Genomic DNA, 21,867 nt, shown 5'->3' on the forward strand with positions numbered 1-21,867 from the left:
AGAGGGCTCCGCGTTGGATGCGGTGCGCTCACGCAGCAATTCAAAGCTCCATCGTCTCGCGCCCAAATCGGACAAAAGTTTCGCCTTCGGCCCGAAGATCTGGCTTGCGCGCAGTCGACGCCTCGGTCGCAGAGCCGCTCGACGCGTGCGAGCGCGACGACCTCGCCGTAGAGGTCCTGCACAGACGACATACCCTCAGGCAATGTGCGCGGCGGTCGGATGAGTCGTCCGGCGTATTGATTCACATTCTAGATTCACATGTGCTTAGGGGGCGCCCGGCGCGAGGGACACGACGCCCCGGTCGTGGGAGACGCCCGGGATGGCGAGGAGCCAGGCGCCGAGGTCCGGGCAGGGCTCGCCCGTGTGCTCGGCGAGGGCCGACGGCGACAGCGGGAAGCCGACGGCGCGCGCGAAGGACGCGTCGAGCATCGGGAACGCGAGCGCGCGGCCCGGCGCGCGCGCGAGGATCTGGGCGATGGCGCCGCGCGCGAGGTGCGCCGGCACGGCGCCCGCCGACGGCGGGCCGAGGCGCTCGAGCCGCGCGGCGAGCGCGTCGTCGGCCGCGGCCGCGGGGAGCCAGGGCCGGAAGACGGCGGCGAGGCCCGCGAGGAGCGCGGCGCCGCTCGCCGCGTCGGGCCGCGCGCGGCCCCGGAGCGCGGCGCCCGCGGCGTCGCGGAACGCGTCCGCGGCGCGCGCGAGGTCGGGCCGCGCGGCCTTCGCGAGCTTCGCCTCGAGCGCGTCCGGTGGCAGCGACCGCGGGTCGCGGGCGCAGCGGAGCGCGAGGCCGAGCCACTCGTCGCCCGGCGGGAGCACGGTGACGCTCTCGGCGCGCGCGCCGCCGCCGGCCGTGTCGACCATGGCGCCCGCGACGGCGTAGACCGTCGCGTCGCGGTCGTCGGCCGCGTGGTGCACCGCGACGGCCGCGAGCGAATGGAAGGGCGTGAGCACCTGGGCCGACGGCGGCGCCGACGCGCCCGCCGACGCCGGCGCGAAGACCAACTTCCACGCGGGCTTGGGCACGTCCAGTTTCACGGCGACCGCGCGGCGGCTCGGCGGCTCCGGCGGCAGGCCCGGGTACCGCGGCGGCCCGCCCGGCCGGTCCGCCCACACGCGAAGCTGGTTGTCGCGGTAGCCCATGGCCATGGCGCTCAGCAGCCGCGCGCCGACCGGCAGGTCGTTGAGGAGCGGCGGCCGGGGCTCGCCGCTCTCCCACGCCTGCCGCCCCTTCTCGCCGTCGGGCGCGAAGCGCAGCGCGGGCTTGCCCCGGAGGATCTGGGGCGCCCAGCGGATCCTGGCCCCGCAGCGGGTCGGCGCCGAAGAAGGTCGTCTCGAGCGCGAACTCGAGTTTCGCGTCGTCGCGCGCGTCCGCGCCGCCGAACGACGCCGTCGCGGCGACGCCCTCGTGGCGCGCGCCGTAGCAGCAGTGCACCGCCGCCGGCAACGCCTCCAGCAGGCTCCGCAGGTCCTTGAGCCGCGCCTTGGACGCGGACGTCTCGAGCAGGACGAGGTACGAGTAGCCCTCGCGCGCGCACTCGTCGTCGTAGCGGCGCGCGGCCGCGTCGACGACGCGGCGGTCGAAGACGGCGTCGAGGAGCTCGGCGGCGCCGGGCACGTCGAGCACGTCCCGCGCGACCCACGCGGCGACGGCGCCCGACGCGGCCGCGGACGCGGCCTGGCGGCGGCCGCGGCCGCGGCCGCCGCCGCGCGGGTCCGGCGCGAGCTCGCCGTCGAAGGCGGCGGCGTGCGCCGGGAAGACGCACCAGGCGCCGCTCAGGGAGAAGTGGGCCGCGAGGTCGTGGAGCGCCGCGACGACGGCGCGGCGCGGCGCCTGCGACGGCCGCGCGGACGTGAACGTCGTCCGCACGCCCGCGTCGTAGCGGAAGAGGCACTCCGGCGGGAAGAGGCCCAGGACGTGGCGCGCGCGCAGGTCCCGCGCGCCGTCGCCCGGCGCCGCGCGCGGCCTTGGCCTTGATGATCTGCTCGCGCATGGTCCAGGCCAGCAAAGCGCGGAGCGCGTTGAGCTGGACGGGGTCGCCGAGCTCGTCGGCCGTCGGCGGCCGGCCCGCGGCGTCCGCGGCCGCGCCGTCGCCGCGCGCCGCGAGCGCGTCGCGGACGCGGCTCCTCAAATTCGCCGCGGCCTGGGCGCACTGGCGCGCGCGGCCGTGGGCGACGCAGTGGCGCCGGCAGAAGGCGTGCTTGTCCGGCGCGGCCGCGTACGCGCGCTCGAGGCGCATGAGCGCCGCCGGCTCGCAGTAGTCGCCGCCGTCGAACGCGGCCCGCGCCAACAGCCCGTCGCGGACGAGTGAATTGTACTCGCCCGGGTCGCCGTGGACCAGCGGGTTCGCGGACCGCAGGGGGCTCTTGGGCAGCGACAGCGCGGCCGCCGCGCCCGTCGCCAACGGGCCGACGCCCAACGCCACCCCCAAAGCGACGAGGCGCCCCAGGCGCAGGTCGACGCCGAGCGCGGCGACGAAGGCGCCCGTGGGCGTCAGCGCCCCCTCGGCGCTCGCCGCCGCGTTCGCCGACCGCTCCGGCGCCCCTAAAAGGCCCGCGTCGCGGAGCGCGGCGAGCGCGCGCTCGACGTGCCGCGTCTTCGGCGGCTCGAGCGTCGACGCCAGGAGCGGCCCCACGGGCGCGTCGATCATGGCCCGCAGGTTCAGCACCACGGCGTCCAAGGGCTGGCGGTGGATCTCGGAGACCTCGTGGTCCCGCAGCGCGTCGTCGAAGCGTCTTTTCCCGTAGAGGCGCCAGCAGCGGCCGGGCCGCACGCGGCCCGTGCGCCCCGCGCGCTGCGTCGCCGACGCGCGGCTCACCCAGGCCGGCGCGAGCACGGCGCGGTGGGACGCCGCGTCGTAGCGCAGGGCCTTGTGCGCGCCCAAGTCGAGCACGTCGTCGCAATCGGGCAACGTCACGGAGCTCTCCGCGGAGTTCGTCGCCAGGACGACCTTGAAGCGGCCGTCCGTCGCCGGCGCGAAGGCCCGGGCCTGGTCCTCGTGGGGCAGCTCGCTGTGCACGGGCACGCACTCGAAGCGCCGGAGCTCGGCCGCGGTCCCCGCGACGTCGCCGACGTACGCGCCGCCGCGCGCCTCCAGACGGTCCGTGAGGTCGCCGATGTCCGCCATGCCCGGCACGAAGACGAGCGCGCAGGACTTGGACGCGTCGCGCGCTAGAGCGCAGCAGACGGCGACGACCAATTCGTGCTGGAACTTGCCGAGTTCCGCGTGCGGCGCGTCCTCGAGCGCGTCGTCCGCGGACGACCCCGCGGCGCCCTCGGCCTCGAGCTTCTCCCGCGCGGCCTTCTTCCGCTGTTCTTGCACTTCGTTGCGCTTGCGCTCCCAGGGCTGGAGCTGTTCCGCGCCCTCGATTTGGGGGTTCGCGAGGCGCATGGCCTGCAAAGCGGCGGCCTCCGTGCGGCCGCCGAAGCGGTGGCCGACGACGCGCGACACGGCGCCCGTCGCGATGTCGTCGGCGAAGACGACGTCCACGGGGAAGCGCTTCGCGCCGACGAAGATCGGCGGCGGGCACTTGAAATAGTCGCAGTAGAGGCCGCCCGCTAAGGTCGCGGACATGAGCACCAGCCGCAGCTCGGGCCGGAGTTCCAGCAGCCGCCGGCAGAGCAGGCAGAGCACGTCCGCGTCTACCGTGCGCTCGTGGACCTCGTCGATGACGACGTGCGTGTGGTCCTGGAGCCGTTCCGGGTGGTGCGCGACGAGGCGCACGAGGTAGCCGCAGGTGACGAAGATGACCCGCGCCTTGCCCGCGGCCTCGTCGCGGACGCCGTGGCCGAGGCGGAGCGCGATCTCGTCCGGGTCCGAGTGCGTGTCGCGGACGCGCGCGCACAGCGCGCGCGCGGCGATGCGCCGCGGCTGCGACACGAACATCTTCGCCTCGGGCATGGCCTCGAGGAGGATGAGGGGCACGCGGCTCGACTTGCCGCAGCCCGTCTCGCCGTGGATGACCGTGACGGGGTGGGCGCGCACGTGCGCGACGATGCGGTCCGCGTGGGCGTCGATGGGGAGGACGCAGGGGGGCGCTTTCGCGGGCGACCCGGGCGGCGCGGGCGGCGCGGGCGCGCCCGCTGGCGCGCCGACGCCCGCGCCGCCGCCGGGGTCATGGTCGGGGGGCGGCGGGGGGCCCGGCGCGCCGGCTTCAGTCGGGGGTGCAGCCATACGCTACCCAGTCTGTTTGCCACACAATTTTTGTTGAAGTCAGCCAGCTTCGCTGCGGACAGGTTTACTCTGCAGACCCCGTCATCGATGTTGATTCTCGGCAGCCTCGGCGGTCCGCTACTCTAGAGTTGGCTGCCTGCGCCGTTCGCGCGCAGGCGTCGGCAGCCTCGGTACCGGTCCGCTGCTCGAGCTGTAGCCTGCGCGCCGTTCGCGCGGCCGGGAGCTGTAGCCTGCGCGCCGTTCGCGCGCGGCCGGCGCACAGCAACCAGCGGCGCCATGTGGCGGCGCTGGTGGGCGCTGGTCGCGGCACTCAGAACGCCACACGCAACAGCCGTCTACACGGTCGCGCTGTACCGCCAGCCCGCCGACGCCACCGCGGGCCTCGCCTTCGGGTCGCAGCCGACGGCCGTCGTCTACGACGACTCCGGCGCCGTCGCGGCGACGCTCGACGGCTCCTGCGTCGTCGACGTCTCCTCGTCGCCGAGCGGCCAGGAGGACCTGTTCCGCAACGGGTCGTCGCTCGAGCGGTTCCGGCGCATCCCCATCGTCGACGGCTACTGCGCCTTCGACCTCGTGTCCATCGACACCGTCGGCACCTACACCATCGGCGTGACCGCCGAGGACGACGACAACTTCGGCTTCGCGTTCGTCGTCTCCGACGCCTTCGACGTCGTCGTCGGGTCGCCGCACGAGATCGTCGTCGCGGGCTACCCGTCGGGCGGCACGGGCGGCGAGCCCTTCGGGCTGCAGCCCGTGATCAACGTGCTCGACGTCGGCGGGAACCTCGTCTCCGACTGGTCCACGGGCTCCGTCACCGCGAAGATTTTGGACGACGGCGAGCTGGGCCGCTACTCGCCGAACCCCGGCGCGGAGCTGCTGCCGGCGTCGAAGACGACGGCGAACTTCGCCTTCGGCGAGGCGCAGTTCGACGGTTTGTACATCAACGAGGCCGGCGGGCCCTACTACCTGCTCTTCACGGCGGCGGACTTCGGGGACGTGGCGCTCGCGGGCGGCCAGCGCGCGGAGATCCCGGGCATGACGATCTACATCGGCGCGGCCCAGACCGTCGAGCTGCTGGAGCCGTTCTCGGAGTTCGCCGAGGGCGGCGCGCCCTTCGCGGCGCAGCCGAGATTGCGCATCGCCGACGCGGGCTCGAACACCGTGCTCACGGACTCGACGTCGCTCATCGTCGCGACGCTGACGTCGAACCCGACGTCCTCGACGTTCATCTCCGCGGACGCGGCCGTCGCCGTCGTGGATATGGGCGTCGTGACGTTCTCGAACCTCGGCATCAACGCCGTCGGCGAGCGCTACGTCGTGTCCTTCACGCTCTGGCTCTACTCGTCGTCGACGGGCACGCACGCCGACAGCGGCATCAGCGTCGAGGGCGGCTACGTCGACGTCGCCGCGGGGCCGCCGGCGTACCTGGGCATCATCACGCCCGCGGGCGACGTCGTCGCCGGCGGCGCGGCCTTCGGCACGCAGCCGGCGCTGGCGCTCTACGACAAGGGCGCGAACGCCGTCGAGAGCGACGGCGCGGACGCGTACGTCGTCGAGGCCAGGGCAGCACAAGAGAGCGAAATTCCCAACTTCAAAGGCTCCGATCTCGGCCGTTCGCCGCTCGTTTCGGCTGATTCTTGGACGAGCGATCATCTCTCGGAGCGCGCTCGAAGCGTTGATGCTTTCTCCGGAACGCGCGCGCGCGGAACACTCACGTTGAAGCGACGTTGAATCTCTCTTGTGCTGCCCAGGTCGAGGCGGACATCGTGACGTCGCTCGGCGAGGCGTGGATCGGCGTCGTCTCCACGGCGTCCGGCGACCCGCCGAAGGTCGCGAGCGTCGCCGTCGTCCTCGCGGGCGCCACGGCCCCGACGCCCGCGGGCGCCGTCGGCAGCGCCCACGGCCTCGATACCCTGACCTCCGGCGACGCGGTGGAAATCGCGGTGACGTTCGACGGCGACTGCCGCGTCGAGCGCGAGGCCGACGGCTACGCGCTGCCCGTGCTGCGACTGAACGCGAACAACGGCACGCGGGGCGCCTACGCGAAGCTGACGACGACCTACGACTACTACCGCACGCACGTCTTCACGTACGCGTTCCGCGAGGGCCGGGGCAGCACAAGAGAGCGAAATTCCCAACTTCAAAGGCTCCGATCTCGGCCGTTTTCCACTCGTTTCGGCTGATTTTTGGACGAGCGATCATCTCTCGGAACGGTCTCGAAGCGTGGATGCTTTTTCCGGAACGCGCGCGTGCGAAACACTCACGTTGAAGCGACGTTGAATCACCCTTGTGCTGCCCAGGCGAGGGCGACGACGCGGCGCTGCTGGACGCGTTCGGCGCCGGGGCGTTGGACGTGCGGGGCAACCCCTGTCTGGACGGCTACGGCCGCGAGGCCAACGCGACGCTGCCCGTCGGCGCCAACGCTCCGGGGTCCCTGGCGAACTCGACGCCCTACGCCGTGTCGACGGCGCGGCCGACGATCGTCGCGTGCAACCTGACCTTTCCCTCGACGCCGGGCATCTACGCGCCGGGCACGACGCTCGTCTTCAACGTCACCTTCGACGCCGACGTCGAGGTCGTGCTCGGGACCGGCGTCGGCGCCGCGGTCTATTTGCCGCTGCTCATCGAGCCGTCGCAGCCGACGCCCATCCCGACGTTCGCGCCGACGCCCAAGCCGAGCTCCTACCCGTTCAACGCGACGCCGGGGCCGACGCCGGAGCCCGTCGACTACGGCACGACGTCCTACGCGACCTACGCGTCGGGATCGGGCGGCCCGACGCTCGTCTTCGACAGGGCAGCACAAGAGAGCGAAATTCCCAACTTCAAAGGCTCATATCTCGGCCGTTTTCCGCTCGTTTTGGCTGATTTTTGGACGAGCGATCATCTCTCGGAACGGTCTCGAAGCGTAGATGCTTTTATCGGAACGCGCGCGCGCGGAATACTCACGTTGAAGCGACGTTGAATCACTCTTGTGCTGCCCAGGTCTTCGAGTACTACGTCCTCGCGGACCAGGACTCGCGCGGCCGACCCGTGGCCGTGCCGAACCGCACGGTGTTGTTGACGCCCGGCGGCGCCGCCGTCTACCGGCGCGCGGCGACGCCGACGACGACGGCGATCGCGAGCATCAACGCGAGCGCCGTCGAGAAGGCGGGCGTGATTCTGGACAACGCGCGGCCAAAAATCAACGCGAGCTACGGCGTGCGCCCCATCTCGCCGAACGGCACCTACTACGCCGGCGACGAGATCTTCCTCGAGATCGCCTTCGACATGGCCGTCGCGATCCCGGAGGTCTACCCGCCCGTGCTCGGCCTCGACTCCGGCATCGGCGCGGAGACGTTCGCGAGTTACTACTCCGGCACGGGCACGAAGGTGCTCACGTTCCGCTACACGGTCGTCGAGGACGACGACAACGCCCGCTTCGACGTCTGGGGCGACTCCAGTTTAGGCGTGTCGTCGTCGAACGGCTACGTGCGGCGCCTGAGCGACGACCCGCTCGTCGACGCGGATTTAGATTTGTCCGACGTGCGCCGGCACAAGAGCCTGGCGAACCTGAGCAAGATCAAGATCGACGGGCGCTACCCGGAGATCATCGCCTACGGCGTCGCGAACCGGACGACGTCGGCGGGCAAGCCCGTCCACAAGGGCAACACGACGCGCGTCGACGACGTCGTCACGGTCTCCGTGACCTACAACAAGCCCGTCCAGGTCTTCGGCGCGCCGACGCTGACCATCGACGCCGGCCGGGACCGCGAGGCCGTCTACAGCGGCGGCAACGCGTCGCGGACGATTTTTTTCGAGTACGTCGTCCGCGTCGCGGACGTGAGTTCGCGCCTGGGCATCCCCGCGTCGCAGAGCGAGATCAACGACGGCTACACGGACGGCGCCTTCGGCGGGCGGGGGCGCATCCTCCTGTCGTCGGCGGCGCCGTCCGTCGCCGCGGACCCGCGGCTCTACCTCGCCGCGGCCGCGGACAAGTCGCTCGGGAGCCCGCTGTCGTCTCCGGCGGCGTCGAACGTCGCGCTCCACAACTCGACGGGCTACACGGTCGTCGACGGGTCCCGGAGCCGCCCCACGGCCGTCAAGTCCGTGACCTACGATTCGTCCGACGGCGTGGGCGGCGCCGCGGGCGCGTACGGCGCGGGCGACCGCGTGACGATTCTGGTCGAGTGGACCGACGAGGTGCTGACGTCGTCGCCGCCGACGCTGCGCCTCAACAACGGCGCCGAGGCCATCTGGATCGGCGGCCTCGAGACGGAGACCTGGACCTACATGTACCTCATCGCGGAGGCGGACGCGGAGGTGAAGAATCTGGCCGTCGCGCGCGTCGACGACTTCTTCGACCCGGGCATCGCCGGCTACCCGCGGACGGCCCTCTGGTGCAACTACAGCGCGGGCTGCGACATCACGGATAGGTTGGGCGTCGCCGCGAACCTGTCCATGGGCAACTTCTCCGGGAACCTGCAGCTGCCGGCGGGCATCGAGATCGACGTGACGCCGCCGCAGATTATAGACGTCGGCGTCTACACGCAGTCGTCGACCTACGCGCCTTTGGGCGACGGGCCCTACGGCGACGAGGGCGCCTGGTACACGGTCGGCGAGATCATCGACCTCTGGATCGACTTCGACCGCGACGTGTCGCCCGCGTCCGACGACAAGCCCCTGCTCGAGCTCGACCTCGGCGGGAAAGCCAACTTCCCCTTCGCCGTCTACGACCGCATGGTGGGCAGCAAGCGCATGGCCTACAAGTACACGGTGCGCGCGGGCGACCACACGCAGAACCTCACGCTCGTCGGCGTCAACGACGTCCAGGGCATGGCCGAGGTCTACCTCAAGGCGTCCGCGTTGACGACGCGGGCGAACCTGAGCCTGCCCCAGTACCTGCAGGGCGCCATGCTCGGCGCGAACACGTCGGCGACGGACGCGTCGGCGACGGAGTTGATCGTGGTCAAGACGGACCGCACGCCCGCGGTGTGGAACGTGTCCTTCGACGAAAGCCTGGCGACGGCGACGCTGGGCCCGGGCGACGACGTGACGATTTACGTCGACTTCACCTACCCCGTCGTCGTCGAGGGGGCGCCCGTGCTCTGCCTGAACGCGAACCGCGACGACGCGGACGCGCGCTACGTGTCCGGCTCCGGCACGACGCGCCTCGTCTTCGCCTACGACGTCCAGGCCGGCGACGTCGCGCTCCAGCTGGACTACACGGACAGGTACGCCCTGCGGCGGGGCCGCGTGCGCGACGCGGACATCTCCGACGACAAGCTCGCGTCCATCGGGAAGATCGCCGCGGCGGCCGCGACGCCGGAGCTCGTCGCGGAGCTCACGCTGCCCGCGCCCGGCGAGCCGCGGTCCCTGTCGGGCGCGTCGCGGCCCGTGCTCGCCGTCGACGGCACGGCGCCGCGCATCGTCAAAGTCTCGCCGAACCCGAACTTGGCGTCCGGCACCGTCTTCGGCGCCGGCGACGAGGTCCGCGTGGACCTCACGTTCAGCCGCCCCGTGGTCGTCCAGGGCACGCCCAAACTGCTCATGGAGACGGGCCCCGTGGACCGCTACGCCTACTACGTCAACGGGTCGAACTCGACGACGCTGGAATTCCTCTACGTCGTCCAGGCGGGCGACAGCAACGACCGGCTGGACTACTTCGCGGACCAGAACCGCGCGCGCCGGGCCACGGACACGCTCGTCCTGCCGGCGAACTGCACGATCAAGCTCGTCGCGGAGCGGCCCGTGCTCGACGCGGACGTGCTGCTGTCGCCGCCGCGGTCCGTGCTCATGTCCGCGTCGGGAACTGTGTACGCGGACGAGCCGGCCACGAAAACGTCGGCCGACGGCGGCGCCTATTTCGATGATCTGGCGACGTCCATCGTGGGCATGGGCTACGTGATACGGTATTCGTCGAGCCACGTCTCCATGCCCGGGTTCGCGTTCCGCGCGAAGGGCGAGTTCAACGTGCTCTCGTCGGCCGCCGCGAAGCTCCAGGTCGGCGACGGCGGGTCCTTCGACGTCATGGAGGCGGCCTTCGGGAGCCAGGACGTCCAGTTCAGCCACGAGCAGGCCGGCGGGGATTTGTTGGGGTGGGCCGTGGCCACGGACTACGCGAGCGGCCGCATGGTCACCTCCGCCCCCGGCAAGGCCTACCCGCTGCCCGAGGTCCAACTGCTGACCGTCGGCGGGTCGGCGAGCGCGACGAGCGAGGAGGTCCAGGCCTACGGCGTGGGGGTGTTGGTGCAGGCCGCGGTGCAGTCGTTCACGACGTACGCCTCGCCGGGCGAGGAGGTCGGCGGCACGTTCAACCTGCAGTACAGCGACGAGGACGGCAATCTCGTCGCCGCGTCGGCGGACGTGCCGGCGGGGATTGAGCCGATGGCGGCCGCGGAGCTGCTCATGGACGCGTACCCGGACCTCGGCCTCGTGACCGCGAGCCGCGAGCCCTACGACTGGTGCGCGTGCACGGGCGCCTACACGTGGTCCATCACCTTTGATGGCTTGCTGGGCACGCCCTACGTGGGGCTCCTCGTCGTCGACGGGTCGTCGCTGACGGGCGCGGGCGCGACGGCGACGAAGGTGAGCCGCGACGCGGAGTCGAGCTACACGAACGGCACGTGGCGCCTCGCGCTGCCCGCGGCGGAGGGGTCGAGCGTCGTCGTCAACGAGACGCGCGCGCTCCTCGCCGGCGCGTCGAGCGTCGACGTCAAGACGGCCATCGAGGAGGACCTGGGGCTGGACGTCGCCAACGTCGACGTCGCGGATCTGAACGACTACGGCGCGCGGCGCTGGGCCGTGACCTTCGCGGACCGCGTCGTCGCCGCGCCGGCGAACGCGACGTCGACGTCGATCCGCACGCTCAACGACGTGCCTCTGCTGATCGCGGAGTCCGTCGACCTCGCGGGCGGGCCGGGAGCGGCCGCGTGGGCGTCGCCGATCCGCGACGGCGAGTCGCCCGTCTGGGGCACCTTCGCCGTGAGCTTCAACGGCGCGGGGCCGTCGGCGCCCATCGACCACGACGCGTCGGCGGCCCAGGTCGAGGAGAAGCTCGAGGGTTTGGAAAGCCTGGAGGACGTCGACGTGTCGAAGCACTACGATCTTTTGGGCGACGGCACGCACACGTACCGCGTGACCTTCTCCAAGGTCAAAGAGAAGAGCGACGTCGACACGGGCACGGGCGCCGCCGAGGGCTTCTCCTGGGTCGGCGCGCCCGTCTACGACCTGCCGGGCCTCGCCGTCGACGACGACGCGCTCTACGGCACGGCCGCGCGCGCGGTCGTGCACCGCGCGGGCGACTACGACGCCCTCGGCCAGGCGCCGCCGCCCTGGGCCGGCGCCGTGCGGGGCGCCCGGGGCAACGGCGCCGGCGCGGCCTACGTCTACCAGCGCGCGTTCCTCAACAACCAGGACTCGACGTACCAGTGGTCCCAGGAGTTCGCGCTGCGGCCCGACCCCGTCGACTACCACGGCGAGAACATGGCCTTCGGCCACGCGCTGAGCTTGGGCACGGGCGGGGACGTCGTCGCCGTGGGCGCGCCCTACGCGGAGGACCACGGCGTCACGGAGCAGCAGAACGTCACGTGCGGCGGCGCGTCGCGCGGAACGTTCCGCCTCGGGCTCTTCGGGTTCTGGACGGAGCCCATCGCCTACAACGCGTCGGCGTCGGAGCTCCAGAGCGCGCTGCGGGGCGCCTACGGCGGCACGGCGCGGCTCCACCCGACGCCCTACGTCGACGTCGAGCCGCTCGGCGTCGCGTCGATCTGCGGCAACGCGACGCGGGCCCCGCGCAACGGCACGAACAGCTCCCTGGCCTACGCGGCCAACGAAACGACGGTCGTCGTGACCTTCATCACGCCGCCGAGCGGCAAGGGCCTCGCGGCGACCGTCGCGGACCTGCCGCTGCTCTCGTTCAAGCCCGGCGACGACTTCGACGGGACGGTCGACGTCGCGGAGGTGCGCAAGGGCACGGCCATGCCCATGGGGGACGACGCCATGGGCCAGGCGACGGGCGCGGCCTTCGTCTTCGCGCGGCGCCTCGTCGACGCGACGGCGTACCCCGCGTCCGGCGCGTGGGACCAGGCGGCGAAGCTCGGCGCGGCCGGCGGCCAGGCCGGGGACCGCTTCGGCTGGAGCGTCGCCGTGCACAACGCCTACGCCGGCGCCGACACGCTCGTGGTCGTCGGCGCGCCCGGCGGCGGCGACGACCGCGCGGGCCGCGTCTACGTCTTCTCCGACGCGGCCTACTCGGGCGCGTCGTCGACCTTCGAGGGGCCCCTCGACCCCCTCGACACGTCGGTCTACGGCACGGCGGCGGGCGACGACTTCGGCTATAGTCTGGCTTTATCGGCGACGTCGGGCGTCATCACGCTGCTCGTCGGCGCGCCCGGCGACGACGGCGGCGCGGGCGCGGTCTACGTCTTCAAGTCCACGGGCAGCGTCTGGGACACGAGCCACGGCTCCGGGTTCACGCTCACGCAGAAGATCGAGGCGACGGCCATGCTCCTGGCGCCCGCGCCGGGCGACCGCTTCGGCGCGTCGCTCGCGCTCGACGGCGACGACGCGCTCGTGGGAGCGCCCGGCGCGAGCGACTACGCGCGGCGCGGCTCCGCGGCCTACGAGTCGGCGGCGCCCGTCGCCGAGGCGGGCGCCGTCGCCGTGCTGAAGCGGGCGACGGTGCTCGACGCCTTCGACTTCGAGGAGCGGCTCGTCGCGACGAACGTGCTCCGCGGCGATCGCTTCGGCCAGGGCAGCAAAAGAGAGCAAAATTCCCAACTTCAAAGGCTCCGATCTCGGCCGTTTTCCACTCGTTTCGGCTGATTTTTGGACGAGCGATCGTCTCTCGGAACGGTCTCGAAGCGTGGATGCTTTTTTTGGAACGCGCGCGCGCGAAACACTCACGTTGAAGCGACGTTGAATCACCCTTGTGCTGCCCAGGCTTCGGCATGTGCCTCGCGCTCGAGAACGGCACGGCCATCGCGACGTCTCTCGGCGGCCTGCGCGACCTGAGCTCGCGCATGGTCGCCCAGGACGCGGGCCTGCTGCCGCGGCACGCGCTCTGGCAGGTGCGGACCGTCGCGTCGAGGTGCGCCGCGAACGACACGCGGACGGGCTCCGTCTCGACGTGCGCGAGCCCCGTCGGCGGCGAGTTCCGCGTGGGCTGGCGGTCGACGAACGCGTCCGTCGCCGACGAGCAGTGCGCGACCGTCGAGCCCTACGCGTCGATGACGTCGCGGAGCCTGTGCGAGGTCTACGCGGGGCTCCGCTACAACCTCTCCGCGCCGCGGACGCGGTACACGCGGTGGCTGAACCACGCCGCGGAGGCGACGGAGCTCGCGGCGGCGCTCATGGAGGACCTGGGCACGGGCGACGTCACGGTCGTGCGGTCCTTCGCGTCCGGGTCGTTGGAGGTCCAGTGGAACATCACTTTAAAAGACGCGGACGCCTACGACGTCCTGCCGCCGCTCTCCGTCGACGGGTCGCGCCTCGTCAACGACGGCGTCTCCGCCGTCGCCGAGGAGCTGCGGCCCATGCCGAAGCGGCTCCGGGGCGTCGGCCACCTCTTTACGAGAGAGTCGTCGACGTTCGTCGAGCAGGCGCTGCTCCGGCCCTACACGGCGCAGCGCCAGGACGCCTTCGGCTTCGGCTGCGCCCTCGACGGCGACATGGGCGCCGTCGGCGCGCCGAACACGGACAGCGTCGAGAGCGGCGTCAACTCCGGCGCCGCGTACGCGTACGAGCTCACGTTCGCGTCGACGGGCTTCGCGAACGCCACCTACGCCGTGCCCGAGGGCGACGCCGTGGCGCTGCGCGTGGGCCGGCGCGACGGCGAGGGCTTCGCGCGGACCATCGCGCCGGGGCGGAACTTGATCCTGTTCGTCTGGACGTTCAGTCGGAACGCGGACGTCACGCAGCAGGAGTGGCTCAGGGACCTCTACGGCCTCCACGACGACCGGATGCTGGCGCCGGGGTCCACGCCCGCGGAGTTCTTGGGCGCCGGCGCGGCCCACGGCCGCGCGTCCTGGTACGGCGGGCCGTCGAACTCGTCCCAGTGGGTCGACGGCGCGAAGGACGATCTGGCCGCGTCCGACTACGTGCCCATCGGCCAGGGCCGGGGCATCATCAAATTAAAAGACGGCGACTACTTCGTGCCCATGAGCTTTAAGCTCTACAACGAGATCACGCTCCAGACGACGGACGACCAGCTCTACGAGAAGCCCGACGAGGACGTGGTCGTGGGCGTCTGGCTCCCGGGCATGTTCCCGTCGCCGCTGGGCGCGCTGCGCACGGTCGTGACGATCCTCGACGACGGCGACGGCGTCGACGACTCCGACGCGTCGACCTACGAGCACCTGGGCGAGGGGGAGACGTTTGGAACCGCGGGCTTCGGGTCGGCCCGGCCGCCCTCGGACGTGCCCGAGGTCGGCAGGGGCGCGGGCTTCGCCGTCGCGGCCTACAACGACACGCAGGGCGGGTCTTTGGTCACGGAGGACCCCAAGGTCCAGGAGGCCGTGGCCGTCTTGGGCGCGCCGAAGCACAACGGCTCGCGGGGGCTGGCGCTGGTCTACCGCCGCGTCGGCGGCGCGTGGGCCCTCGAGCAGACGCTGACGCCCTACGACACGCGCAACGACACGGCGGGCCTGCTGCCGGCGGCGTCGCCCGACGAGTTCGGCTGCGCCGTCGCGGGCGCCGTCGTCCACGGCCGGCCGCTCGCGGCGACGGTCCTCGTGTCCGCGCCGGGCGCGCCCGCGGTCTACGCGTTCCAGCGAGTGAACGTGACGCGCGCCGTGCCCGAGTACCTGCTGGACGCGCGCTACGACGTCAACGGCACGTTGCTCAACTACACGCGGGTCAACGCGACGGCCGCGACGTACGCGTGGACGCTCGAGGCGACGCTCACGGCGGCCGCGGCGACGCGGCGGAGCCACAACTTCGGGGGCCGCGGCGCCTTGGCCGTCGACGGCGACGTCGCCGTCGTCGGCGCGTCGGGCCTCGAGTGCGTCTACGTCTTCCGGCGGACCTGGGACGGGGCGGCGTTCGCGTGGAACGGTGCGCCGGAGCTCGTGCGGTCGCTCGACTACGACTACGACGTGCTCCTCGGCGGCACGTGGACGCGGGTCCACGAGCAGGGCTTCGGCACGGCCGTCGCCCTCTCCGGGAACACCCTGGTCGTCGGCGCGCCCTTCGCGGACTACGGCAACAAGGGCTCGCCGGACGACGTCGAGACCTACGACACGGACGGCCTGGACAACCGGCGCCTCGGCCGGGGCAAGGCCTACGCGTTCTACTCCGTGCCGCCCCAGGCCATCGTGACCGTGCGCGCCGACAGCGTCCTCTTCAACGGCACGTGGCGCCTCGAGGTCGACGACTTCCGCAACGCGAGCTGCAAGACGGCGGAGCTGGCCTACGGCGCGACGGCCGTCGAGCTCCGCGACGCGCTCGACGACGCCTGCAGCCCCGGGGGCGCCGTCGCCGGCGGGCTGGGCATCGAGGTGTCGCGGAGCGAGCTCGCGCCGACGGCCTCGGGCGGCGAGCGGCGGTCCTGGACGGTGACGTTCTTGGGCGAACCGGACGCCGCGCCTCCCATCAAGGCGGCGTGGCGCGGCTACGGCTGCGGCGTGTGCGATTTGTTCAACGACGGGTGGGCCCAGGCGCCGGACCGCCAGGTCATCGTCGACTTCTCCACGGACGACGGCGTCGTCTACGACCGGGGGGGCATGGACCAGGCCGCGGCGCTGCAGCCGGACGACCGAAGCTCGGGCTCGTGGTTCGGCTACGCCGTCGCCGCGCACGGCGACGCGGTCGTCGTCGGCGCGCCCCACGCCGCGGGGGCCGCGATGACGACCTGGGACTTCGAGACGGGCGACCTGAGCGGCTGGCGGGCGACGGGCGACGCCTTCGACGACCAGCCGACGTTCGGCGACGGGCCGAGCTACCGCGAGAACATGGAGTACCCCGTCGGCAACGACGGCACGGGCTCGGGCGGCGGGCCGCCCCAGGCCGCGCGCCTCCGGGGGCGCTACTTCGTCGGGACGCTCGACGACCGCCAGGGCGCGCGCGCGTCCCAGGGCAGCTACCTCGTCGCCGACGACTACGCGGGCGCCGCGGGCACGCGCGGCTCCGACGACGCCACGGGCACGCTGACGTCGGAGCCCGTGCTCGTGCCCGTCGCGTCCGGCGTCGTCTCGGACGGCGCGCCGCTCGCCGTGAGCTTCCTCGTCGGCGGCGGCTGCGACCCGCTCACGGAGTACGTCGAGCTGCTCATCGACGGCGCGGCGGTGGCGCGCGCGACGGGCGCGTGCGACGAGCGCATGCACAACCGGAGCTTCGACCTGAGCGCCTACGAGGGGCGGTCGGCGACGCTGCGCGTCGTCGACGCGTCGAAGAGCCGCTGGGGCCACGTCAACGTCGACCACTTCCGCTTCTCGTGGCCCGCGCGCGGCTTCGGCGTCGGCGCGCTCGCGGGCCCCGCGGCGACGACCGCGGCGGACGAGGCGGCCGTCGCCGCGGAGGTCGCGGGCATGAACTCCCTCTACGCCGTCGGCGGCGGCCGCGCGGGCGAGACCGCGCGCGCGGGCGCGGCCTACGCGTTCCGCCGGAAGAGCGGCAGCGACCCCCTCGCGGCCTGCCGCGGCGACAAGGAGGACTGCGCCTGGGAGTACATGGACAAGCTGCTCCCGTCGGACCGGCGCGCGGGCGACGGCTTCGGCTACGCCGTCGCCGTCGACGACGACGCGGGCGTCGCCCTCGTCGGCGCGCCGAACGCGGACGCGACGACGCGGTGGAAGCTGCCGCCGCCGCTGCGGCCCGTGGGCCGCGCGCCCGCGCGCTACGAGCCGACGGACTGGGTCTGGTACCAGTCCGAGTACGCGACGGCCTTCGAGTCCGACTACCTGGACCGCGCGTCGCCCGTGCGGCTGCCCATGGACCGCGACGACCGCGAGCACAACTCGCGGAAGCTCCGGAATCTGGGCGACGGCCGGACGCGGAACCCGAGCGGCGCGGGCGCCGTCTGGGCCCAGCGGGCCCGGGACGTCTTTGTGGATGAGGTCGAGCGGCCGCACCCGCACCCGTCCGTCGACGAGGCGCGCGACGCGGGCGCGCTCTACGTCTTCGACCGCGAGGACGAGGACGTCGACGTCTACGGCGTCACGCACCAGTGCCCGCGCTGGGGCGGCCTCGAGGTCGCGAAGCTCGCGGGCACCGTGTCCCCCTTCGCGCGGCAGCACCTCGGCGCGGCCGCGGCCGTGGCGGGCCGCGCGCTCGTCGCCGGCGCGCCCGAGGACGACGCCTTCGGCGAGGGCGCGGGCGCCGCGGTCGTGCTCGACCGCGACGCCGCGCGCGTGTCCTTCGCCCAGGCCGAGTTCTCCGTCGTGGAAGGGTTCGAGTACGCGACGGTCATGGTCTCGCGCGACGCGCTCTACGCCGAGCGGCCCGTCACCGTGGCCTACTCGACGGAGGACCTCACGGCCAAGGGCGTCGACGACGGCGGCTATTTAAAGTGCAGCGGCGGCGCGCCGAACTCCGCCGCGAGTTCGGGCTGCGGCGACTACCGGCAGACGTCGGGCGTCGTGACGATCCCGAAGGGAGCGACGACGGCCGTGTTCTACGTCTTCATCGTCGACGACCCGTGCTACGAGCCGACGGAGTACGTCCAGCTGAGCCTCTCCGCGCCGGGCGCGCCGACGCTCCAGGGCGAGGGGTTCCTCGCGAAGCTGAGGATCGACGACGACGACTGGCGCACGGCGTCCTCGACGGTGTACTGCCCGGACTCGGGGTTTCTCTAGTTAACCGCGGTTGTAGACCGGCGCTTGTGCGGGCCTCAGGCTTGCCTGGCCTGGCGTGCCGCGCTCCTCGCCCGGGCCTGGCCGAGACCCACGGGGAAACCGGACTCTGGCTGGGAAGAGCGCCTCTAGGGCGCGTCTCAGGCCTCGTGTCGACGACTCGGAAGTCGACTCGGAAGTCGACTCGGAGGGCGGCGATGGCCGCCTGGCGGTGCGGGCCGACGGTGCGGCGGCTCGTGCACTTGCGGAGATCGCGTCCCGGCCTCGGGATGGCTTCGGTCGCGTGAAGGAGCCTCCCCGGCCTCTGGACCGAATGGCCTCCGAGGGGGGCGCGCCGACGCCGACGCAGGAGTCGACGCGCTACGACAGCTCCCTGGGCCTCCTCACGAAGCGCTTCGTGGCCCTGATCAAGGACGCGCCCGGCGGGATCTTGGACCTGAACCAGGCGGCGACGCAGCTGGAGGTGCAGAAGCGGCGCATCTACGACATCACGAACGTGCTCGAGGGCATCGGCCTCATCGAGAAGCGCACGAAGAACAACATCGCGTGGAAGGGCTCCGGCGTCGCGCCGACGGACGCCGACGCCGCGACTTTAGCCGAGGTCCGCGCGGACGGCGCGCGGCTCGCGCGCGAGGAGGCGGCGCTGGACCGCTGCGTCGAGCACCTGCAGCGCGCGCGGTCCGACTTCCAGCGGCTCCACGCCGACGAGCTCAAGGTGACGCACGCGGACCTGCGGACGATCCCGGGCCTGGCGCGCGAGACGGTCGTCGCGCTCCGCGCGCCGCCGGGCACGGTGCTCGAGGTGCCGGACCTGGACGACGGCATGGAGGGCAGCGGGTCCCGGCGCTACCAGCTCCAGCTCCGGTCGCCCGCGGCGCCCATCGAGGTGTTCCTCGTCGACGACGCGCCGTCGGCCGCGGCCGCGGCCGCGCCGCGGCACGGGGACGCGGAGGACGACGAGGTCGCCGCGGCGAACTCGGGCGCGGGCGCGCGCCGGCCGCCGGCGAAGCGCCACCGGTCGCAGACGCCGCCGAGCTTCGGCACGCCCCGCGTGCTCTCGAAGCACACGCCGACCGCGGACCAGCTCGACAAGGACTTCGTCTTCGACATCGGCAACGTCGGCAACGAGACCTGGAGCGCCGCGCCCGCGCTGCCGAAGATCCCCCAGCCCGAGTGAGCCGACCGAAGCCGCCCGGACGCCCTGTTGTGCACCACCTGTCCCTGTGCCCACGCCGCTCCCTAAGCGAAGCTGCTGCTGTACTACACGTGCCGGCTCTCGGCCACCAAGGAGGAGCAACGAGGGTTAGTCCCCCTCGCGCCAGGAGTGGCGGCAGGCGAGGCACGTGAGGAAGTAGAGATCCCGCACCTCGGACGTGCCGTAGCTCGTCGACGGGAGGGAGACGACGGACGCGGTGCACCGCGTCGAGTCGCACGCCGGGCAGGCGAAGCCGGCGACGTCCTCGGCCGCGGGCGCCGCCTCCTCGCGGGGCCGCTTCCGCCGGCTCTTCGCCGCGTCCGTCGCGCGGTCGCCCGGCGCCATGGCGAGCAGCGCCTCCGGCGCGAGCGCGCCCGTCGCGACGCGCCGCCGGAGCGCGTCGTTGCGCCGGAGGTCCGCGATGAGCCCCCGCGCGTCCCCGCGGAGCTTCGCCGCGTCGCCGCCGCAGCGGGCGCGGAGCCCGGCGCCGACGGCGCCGGCGACGGCCGCCGGGAGGCCCGCGTGCTCCAGGAGCCCGTCGACGGCCGCGGGCGCGGCGCGCCGCGCGGCCTCGGCCCGCGCGGCGATTCTCCGCTTCATCGCCGCGACGACGCGCGCCGCGAGGCCCGCGGCCTCGCCGTCCCGTTTCCGCAGCGCGTTGGCCGCCCGGCCGACGCCGGACGCGAGCACGGCGGCCGCGTCGTCGACGTCGAGGCGCTCGAGGCGCCGGAGCGCCGCGACGGCGCCGCCGCCCGCGAGGTCCGCCGCGATGGCCGCGAGCACGGGCGCGAGGTCGCCGCAGGCCGCGGCGGCGCGACCCACGGACGCGCGGAGCGTCTCTCCCGGGCGCGCGGGCCGCGCCGCCGCGGAAAAAACGTGGAGCGCGCGCGGGCCCCGGTCGACGTCCAGCACGAGGGTGCCGGTCTGCGCGAAGCCGGCGACGGCGACCGTGACGCCCGCGGGCGCCGCGCGGGGCGGCCGGTCGCGGCGGCCCGCGTCGTCGTCGTCCGCCGCCGCGGGCAGCCTTCGCGCGAGCTCCGCGACGAACGCGACGGGCAGCTCGACGCACTCGAGGCCCTCGGCGCTCGCGAGCGCGTCGCGGCACGCCAGGGCCGCCCGCTGCGCCGCGTCGGCGCCCCGCGCGGCGACGGCGTCCGCCGCGCCCGCGGCGTCGAGGTCGCCCGCGGCCGCGGAGGCGTCGTCGAGCGCCGCGAGGACGCGGTAGCACGCGCCGCCGAGGTCCGCGCGCCGCGCCTCGCGGCGGCCGTCGTCCAAACCCCAGGACGGCGCGCTCGCCGCGGTCCAAAATTTCCGGAAGGCCGCGACGGCGTCCTCGGCGCCGTTCGCGAAGTCGACGACGCGCGGCCGGTCCGGCTTGCCCGGCGCGGCGCGGTTCGCCCGCGAGTAGATCTGCACGAGGCGCGCGGCGGACGCGACGACGCGATCCACGTAGAGGCAGCAGAGCCGCGGCTCGTCGAAGCCCGCCTCCAGCTTGCCGCAGACGACGATGACGTCCGCGGCGGCGAGGGAGGACTGGTTGAGCCGCGCCTCGTCGACGGCGCCGCCGCGGCCGTCGTCCACCGCGCCGCTGAGCGCGCCGTAGACGACGCCGCGGACGCGGGTCCTGAGAGCCCGCGTCCAGGCGACGACCGCGCGCCGGCTCCGCGCGACGACCATGGCCTTGCCCCCCGCGTAGCGCCGCTCCCGAAAGTCCGCGGCGACGAACGCGGCCTTGGCGCCGACGACGGCCGCGTGCTCCTCGACGGTGCCGACGTCGCGCCGCGCGCCCCTCGAGGCCTCGCGCTGGTGCGCGTCGAGGATCCGTATCTCGATGCGAGGCGCGGCGAACTGGCGGAGCACGTCCAGGCAGAGGCCGCGCGCGACGGCGTCCTTCAGCGGCAAGCAGTGGAGCGGCCGCAGCAGCTTCGACGACTCGTCCATGGACCCGAGCGCGCGGAGCGTCCGCGGCGCCGGCGTCGCCGTCAGGCCGACGACGGCGCGCAGCGAGCCGCCGAAGGCGCCTAGGAGCGCCGCCCACGCGCCGTCGGCGTCGTTCGAGTAGGACCGGTGCGCCTCGTCGACGACGACGGCCGTCGCGCCGCCCGTTGCGACGGCGCCGCCGAGGCGCAGGAACTTCTGGAGCGTCGAGAAGACGACGCCGCGCCGCGACGCGAGCGCGCCGCGCAGGTCGTCGACGGACTCGACGCGGTGCACCGCGTGGCGCGCGCCGCAGACCTGGGCAGCACAAGGGTGATTCAACGTCGCTCCACATGGCGTTTCGCGCGCGCGCGTTCCGGGAAAAGCATCCACGCTTCGAGACCGTCCCGAGAGATGATCGCTCGTCTAAAAGTCAGCCAAAACGAGTGGAAAATGGCCGAGATATGAGCCTTTGAAGTTGGGAATTTCGCTCTCTTGTGCTGCCCCGCCGCAGACCTCGGCGCAGACGCCGAAGAGCTGCTCGTCGAGCTGCGTGCGGTCGTTGACGACGAAGACGCGCAGGCCGCCGTCGACGAGCGCCGCCGCGAGGCCCGCGACGGTCAGCGACTTGCCGCTGCCCGCCGCGTGCTGCACGAGGCACCGCGCCGGCGCGGCCGCCGTCGCGGCCCGCGCCGCCAGCGCGACGCGCTCGACGGCGGCGACCTGGTGCGCGCGCGGCGCGAGGCCCGCGGCGCGGAAGTCGCCCGCCATCGCGGCGCGGATCGCGGCGCGGCGGGCTTCGAGGTCCGTGGGTGTCGGA

The 21,867-nt window shown here is 73.2% G+C and overlaps 2 protein-coding genes across 2 annotated transcripts; one reads left to right on the forward strand and one right to left on the reverse strand.

Moving 5' to 3' along the window:
• Positions 1-264: 264 nt before the first annotated feature.
• AURANDRAFT_62734 (hypothetical protein) lies at positions 265-3,386 on the reverse strand (the record flags this gene model as incomplete). Its single annotated transcript, XM_009036914.1, has 3 exons — positions 265-1,291; positions 1,341-1,976; positions 2,149-3,386. The coding sequence occupies 3 exons, from the start codon at positions 3,384-3,386 to the stop codon at positions 265-267; spliced, it is 2,901 nt and encodes a 966-aa protein (XP_009035162.1).
• A 14,931-nt stretch (positions 3,387-18,317) lies between these two features.
• AURANDRAFT_7640 (hypothetical protein) lies at positions 18,318-18,803 on the forward strand (the record flags this gene model as incomplete). Its single annotated transcript, XM_009036530.1, has 1 exon — positions 18,318-18,803. A coding segment is annotated over one exon (486 nt), but the record flags the coding sequence as incomplete, so codon positions are not given.
• Positions 18,804-21,867: the final 3,064 nt, after the last annotated feature.

This window comes from Aureococcus anophagefferens (genome assembly GCF_000186865.1).
Source record: "Aureococcus anophagefferens unplaced genomic scaffold AURANscaffold_5, whole genome shotgun sequence".
In the NCBI taxonomy this organism is placed as follows: Eukaryota; class Pelagophyceae; order Pelagomonadales; family Pelagomonadaceae; genus Aureococcus; species Aureococcus anophagefferens.